The sequence below is a fragment of the Uloborus diversus genome, chromosome 2 (genome assembly GCF_026930045.1).
Source record: "Uloborus diversus isolate 005 chromosome 2, Udiv.v.3.1, whole genome shotgun sequence".
Classification (NCBI taxonomy): Eukaryota; Metazoa; Arthropoda; class Arachnida; order Araneae; family Uloboridae; genus Uloborus; species Uloborus diversus.
The window spans coordinates 216,272,661-216,279,834 of record NC_072732.1 but is presented as its reverse complement, the minus strand read 5'-3'; the positions used below and the strand labels follow the sequence as shown (position 1 = coordinate 216,279,834).

General features: G+C 35.5%; 1 protein-coding gene across 1 annotated transcript; it reads right to left on the bottom strand.

Annotated features, from left to right (window-relative positions):
* Positions 1–1,983: 1,983 nt before the first annotated feature.
* Positions 1,984–5,148, bottom strand: LOC129216804 (uncharacterized). The gene has a single exon (XM_054851021.1). The coding sequence runs from the start codon at positions 5,146–5,148 to the stop codon at positions 1,984–1,986; it is 3,165 nt and encodes a 1,054-aa protein (XP_054706996.1).
* Between the last annotated feature and the right edge of the window lie 2,026 nt (positions 5,149–7,174).

Genomic DNA, 7,174 nt, shown 5'->3' with positions numbered 1-7,174 from the left:
AAGAAAAATCTGTTTTTTACCAAGTCGAGTAAATTTTGAGTTTAATGTTTTGAAGCTTACTGTGATTAAATAATACTTAGTTAATAGAAAACAAATATATAAAAATTAGCAGAATTTTATCCTTTTTTGAGAATTGTATTTGTATGAACTGAAATGTTATTAACTTTTTTTGCACGTTAAAAATAAACCCAAACTTGGCGACGGCGCAAGTTTATGTGTTGACGTTGGAGCACCTTTACACACGTTCTTACTGTGTCTTACTTCAAAACATGCCTTGACGCTTTTTTTGCAATGAACTGTCTTCAAACTTTTTAGTATTTTCAGGCTGTTTAGTTTGAAAATCACCATTTAATTTTTAATTTAGCTACAAATTCGTATCTTATACGAATTTGTAGCTAAAATCAATGTCATGTAGTTCTGTCATTAGTAGTGTACAATCATGTAGTTCTGTCTTCATGCCCGTTCAGCTTTTACTTTTTACATAATTCAGTCTGTAATAAATTTGCTTTATTTTTACGATGGTAAAACATTATGTTTTAAACACTAACAGAACCACGTTAGGTCAAAATAAATATGCGTAAACCTGCCCCGGTGTCCGGGGCAAGTTTAACCGACTTGGACTCAAAAATAATTTTTTTAACGGTTAAAAACACAAGCTGAGCAACAACTGAATATACCAATTTTGACTCCACTAACTGCTTTATAAAACCACAATGTCTAAATTTTCTTAAGTTAAAACATAAAATTTAGAAAATTCATTGAAAAAATCCTCTTAAACGTGCCCCGGTCTACCCTAAAGTCAAACCTGTTTTAGTGCAGTGGATAGGGCACGCATAAAACATTGCTCAAACTTCACTAGTAGCTATAATAAAAATAATAAAATTTTTTTTAAAAACATGCTTTTCTTTTTTTCATTCAAAAAAATGAACTAAAAAGTGGAAAATAATTTTCTTTTATCACAAAAAATTTATCCTATATAACACATAAGTTAACATCAGACCTATTGTATTACGATACATTGAAATTATCATTTAAATTTCTGATTCAAAAGAAAAGCGTGGGCGCCTTATCATAAAGTTATCGAAAATATTTTTGATTATCTTATAAGGATAATTAATAAGTATATGCGAACATTAAAATTCAATTTTCAATCGACTACTATTTATTGTTCATATTACTAAACTTACGTGTCAATAACCACTGTACCTTGCAATAAGGTTCTCTTTACAAGTGGAAACATTTTTTTAAAATCAGACATTAAAAATTAGTAAAAAATTTACACTTATGATACTTCAGAGCCGTAATATAATAAAAATTAATTTAGTAATTTATTATAATGCTGGTGTGTGTATTTATAACACTCTTAATATTTTTATTGTAGTTTTATATGAATCTTGATCCATCTTAATGATTTAATCTTCAATTCAATGTTTATGTTTTAATTTTTAATGTGATTTTTTTATAATTCTATTATAATTTTCTTAAGTCTAATATAATAAATTAATGCATACCAATTTATTTCTTTAAATTTAATTCATCTGGTAATAATTGCTTTTCCATGTGTGTGATGTTAAATTTTTAATTTTCATTAGCATAAAACGGGTTATACGGCGCCCACGCTTTTCTTTTTAGTCAGAAATTTAAATGATAATTTCAATGTATCGTAATACAATAGGTCTGATGTTAACTTATGTGTTATATAGGATAAATTTTTTGTGATAAAAGAAAATTATTTTCCACTTTTTAGTTCATTTTTTTGAATGAAAAAAAGAAAAGCATGTTTTTAAAATTTTTTTTATTATTTTTATTTTCTACTTTTTAGTTTTAATTACAAAATACCAATATTTCTAGTATATCACATCACTAGACACATGCAAAATGCTACTTTTTCCACACCACTTGAGAGGTAAATAGTCAGAAACTTTTTTTTTTTTTTTTTTTTTAATTGTGGTTTGCCCAGTAGGTCTAGTCCACATTGAAAATTCAAGCATTTTTGACAGTACTATTTCGTATTCTTTCATCATTTTCACTGTACCTCCGCATTCTCTCCATTTCCACAAGAGCATCATTATTGCAAGGCTTCTTGCCAGTTAATTTTGTGCAGTCGAGCTCTTCTATCCGGAGTCCAGCAAGAGATCTTACTCTGCTCAAGCTTACGTACGCTTGTCCTTCAGCAAATAGTTTATTTCCAAGATAGACAACTGCATAGTCCACAGTACTTCCCTGCATTTTATGTACAGTTGAAGCCCACGACAAAATCAACGGCAACATTCGCCTTTCGGCAGTTCCATAACTGTATAAAGCTGGAAATTGAATGGATTTCGGCTCGATTTTGTGTATGCCGTCTTTACCGAAATTGATGAGAACAGATGGTATGTCCTCGGCATACACTTGAGCTCTGCGAAAATATGGCCAAACAATCTCTTTTACAAATCCTATAGCTCCATTAACAAGACCTTTGGTGACGTCAATATTGGCTCTTAACATAACCTTAGCTCCTACGAAAATTTCTAATTCTCGCGGTAAACCTCCGGTCTTGTTAATGTCTTTTGAAATGATGCTATCGATACTTGTATTTTCGTTGAGTTTTTTTGTTGCATCGATTAGTTGATCTTGGGCACGAATTTTGTAGATACTAGTATTTTTGCTCCTGAAATACTGGAGAACTCGATTGTTATGTTCATCTACCTGCTTGTTAGTTGGGTAGATTCTTAAGGCTCTTTCAATGGAAAACTCTCCATCCATATCAGAACTTTCTCTCTCAAGTAAAACAGCCATATGCTGTGCCGAGAGTTCACCAATTCTAAGAGCATTTAAGAGGTCAACGAACAACATGTCTCCTTGCTGTCTCATATTGTCCACCAATTCTACCAAAGAAAAAAGTTTCCATAAGTCAGTAGCAGGAATCATGTGCTCGGGCTGTTGGAATATTTGTCTTCCTCTCACAGGTGGAAGCTGCATTAGATCACCAAATACTAGAATGTTAAGGCCTCCAAAAAAATTGTCAGTGTTCTTTAATTGCCTCAAACGCGAGTCAATCATGCATAGCATCTCGTACGGTATCATGGATATTTCATCAATGAAGAAGAATTCAATGTCTGTCCTAAGTCGACGCATAGTTTGGAGAAATATTCCAGTTAGTAAAGGCATTTCCACAATACGACCATCTTTTTGAACTGGTAATTTCAACGAGTTGTGTAATGTGGATCCTCCAACCAATCGTGCAGCTACACCTGTTAAAGCACATACTTTGACTACTGGCTTGGCGTAACATCGGTTGACTTGATTTTTCAGTAGATTGAAAAGAAATGTTTTTCCAGTGCCAGCTTGGCCAGTGATGAAAAGTCTTTCTCGGTGTTGGCTGCCACCCAATTGGTCTTGAATACTTGATGTAATGTACTTGAATATGTCTTTTTGACGCAAGTTCATTGCTTGGACTGCATTTTGAAATTGAATGTCGTCCATTATTTGTTGTTCCAAAACTTCTTCGTCAACGTCTTCCTGCAATTCAAGCGGTTCTGCATCGAGTATTTCGAATGCGTGAGCTTGGTTAAAGGCATTCTCCAGTTGTCTATCTCGTTCTCGATATTCTTCCATTTGCTCGCTGTTTCTTTTTAAAGCCTCTTCTCGAGCAAGAAAGGCTTCTTTTGAAGAATTAAATCCTTCAAGTAGTTCTTGCTCCGAGCGGTAGGGCATGTATTGCAGAAGAAGACTATAGTAAAAATTCTCCGGATCAGTGGAGGCAACGAAGTATGGAACTCTTACAACAGCAGTTACATTTCTTATTTCTATTTTACAATTGTCCATCAAAGTAATCAATTCTTTTTTTTTTCTCTTATGGGGAACATTATCATTATAAACGTCAATGTCAATACTCTCCTCAACAAATTCTTTGCTTTGTGGTTTCGCGTAATATGGTTTAAATTTCATGGCGAATTCCATCAAGGTCATGTTCGCAAAGTTGAAATTTTGATGCTCCAGAGGTCTTTTTTCGTATCTATCAAAGATGTTTGCGCACAGTCCGGTGTTATCTCCCGCTTCGTTGAATTTTAATACTCTGTATCTTTGCTCGGGTTTTCTGGTGTTGAGGAAAACACATTGTCTTGAATTGTCTCGTAAATTTAAATGGCAGAGTCTAAAAACACACTCGCATGCCGAAACTTGTCGCTCACTCATTAGACGCATACATATTTTGAAAAGTTTGCGAGAAATATTTGTCTCATCTCGGCGGATTTGTTGAATTGCCTGTGCAATGCTGGAATTTAACTGTGTGGGTTCGGACTTGGATATGTACTTAGCGACGTAATATGCTATAGATTCATTGGAGCCACATGGTTGAATATCCATGTTGCCCTTCCATATCAAAAGAAGTGACTTATTATAGTTATTCACATAACTCTCTTTGGGTCGGCGTTTCAAGAGGCAAATTCTTCCACCGTTACGAATGAACTCATCTGATGTATGAGCGATGATGCGTGTTTCAGTGCAAACTTTTCTGGGAAAGTTGAATCGGCAGGTATCAGAGTTATTTTTCTCACACGTATGCGTATGATGATGTATTTGGCACTTTTTGACGATCTCATAAAGTTCATCGTCAACGGGGGGTAATTCACAGGTCAGAACTTCGTCAAGTTTTAGGATTCCTTCAGGTGTTTCGAACGAAGGATGATTTTCAATCCAAATAATCATGTGCAGATGGGGACTGCCACGATTTTGGAACTCAACGCGCCACCAGAAGTCATTTACTTTGCCACCCAGGATTTTATTGTTGCGGAGGATTAACTTCATGAGAGCATTTACTCTGACCATAAAATGACGACTAACAATCACTGGATATTGTTCTATAAGGCGCTGTGTCGATATAATGTCCAAGTCATTTGGATCTTCGTCGGAGCGATCGTCGACAATCAACAACGCCTTTTTCATGTCAGTCCAATGCAAATCATTACAGCTGAAGGTGACAAAGTAAGTTGGTGGCCCCAGACATTTAATCTGGGCTACGAGTTCATTTAAAGCCCCTCTCCAATAGGCTGCAGAACCTCTCAAATTTCTTAAATACAAATGAACGTCTTCGATCATGCCATCTTGTCCATGAATTTTTTTAGTACAAGCAGATATGGTAGATTTAACTCGTTCATATTCGAACATCGATAAAGCATAAAAGAGATAATCATTGCTTTGAAATCGTAAATCATTGCCTAGAATTCGGCTTTGAAAGTAATCTAATGCAGTGATACTGACTGCTCTTGATGTTTTAAAGCCATTTATGCCGTACGGAAACAAGAAAAACCAAGCTAACTCTTCAGCTTTCATTTCATGTCCGATATTAACAATGTTATCACGAGTCTTTCTTCTGATTTCATTGATATTTTCGTTCAACTCGAGTTCATCTTCAACATCTGGTTGAGCACAGTCTATCGGTGCCATTACAGATGTTTGAAGCACCAGTGGACAGGAAGGTACTTGAGTTTGAGGTTGAATGGAGTTGTGCAATTGTGGATGATTTGCTTCTTCAGCCAAAATATTTTGATTTTCTACTGATTCATCAAAAATTACTTTGATATAGTCAATTGTAAATTGCACGTTACGAGATCCAGTCGCTCTTTTGCAAATACGTACAAGTTCTTGTAGTGTACGTGACTGAATCACACATGCTCTTCCTGATTCATCTCTGGCACTTGCACCTTTTGGTCCACATGAATGCGAATCTGTAAAGTGTACATATTGTTGTAGTACATGACACCATACGACTTTCCCGATGAAATTAAAATACCCGCTGTATAATTTTGGAATAGTTCTGACAGTGCTTCATGTAAAGTATAACCAATATTCCCTTCGTTCGCTGCATCATTGAGAACTCCATACAAACGTGGCTCATCGTTGTATTCCAATGTAAAATTTCTGCCAAAAATGGTTACACCGTGTTTGATGACATTAAAATTTTTAACCAATAAAAAACCATTTACTATTTCGAATGCTTCTTCGTGTCCTTGTTCAGTAAGAATGCGAACTGTTTTGTGCAAGTTGTCGCCTTCAATCATGTTCATATCTAAAATATTTTTTGTCCACAAATGAGGGGAGATTATAGGGGCCTTTGTGATGTTGGCCAAAACCATAGCACAGCACTGAATTCCTGGAAAATTTTTGAATATTATTTCATTAGCTTGATTCCATGATGCTCTTAAAATTGAAGAATTATCGTTCAACTGAACATATGCTGTAGGTTGTTCATTCTCGACGTGGACAGCTTCTATGACTTCATCTGCCACTCTAACTAACGCGCTATTATCAAGTTCGACGTTATAATCAATTTCAACGTCACAGTATAATGGGTTATTTCGGATAAGCCATTGCAGAGCAGCGTAAACTCGATCGCGAGAAATTGAAAACTCCCGTGTGATGTCTAAGTTTTCAAGCCTCTCGGTTATTACGATGATTCCTGCATCATCTGGAGATCTGGGAAGCATACGTGGCAATTTCTCACTAATTTCAAAGATGTCTTGTGCAAAAAGAATAGCTTGACCTTTGAAACCATACTGGCCGTATAAACCGCTGAATTTAATGATCTTGATGAATGGTATTATACGAGACAGTAGTCGTTGCTCAGATTGCGTGAGCTCTTGCAAAACATTCGGCACTTCTCCGGGATAAAGATTATTCCAGTAAGCCTTTGGTGGTGAGGTCGTTTTACGACTTATAATATGGTTCTTGCAACGATGACACAGCACTAACTGGTCTTTTTCGATCAATTCATCGGGAAGAAATTCAGGTTTTGGAGATGGTAATTTAAACTTTAGAACCTGGTTTGGATAGCACCTTTTAGAACAAATTTGACATACATTGTCACAAAATGAGTTTATCTCTTTTTCAAAAGTAGTAATATCAGCATTAATATGTTGACGGTATTGTTGTTGTTTGGTTAAACGTATTGTATGTTCTTCAAGACTTTCGTTGTAACGATGTTGGCAAATTCGAAAGCGTTCATTCGCCAAGCGAAGTGTACGTTCTTTAAGCGTTTCACTTTCTCGTTCTACAATACGAAGTTGAGAAACATGCTGACGGATATATGCTAAACGAGCATCATTTTCTAGAACTTTGATCATTTGACGCTGAGAACTTCGCCTCTGTTGAATTGCCAAGCGAGCTTCGTGTTGTTCTTTAGATTCTTCAGCTC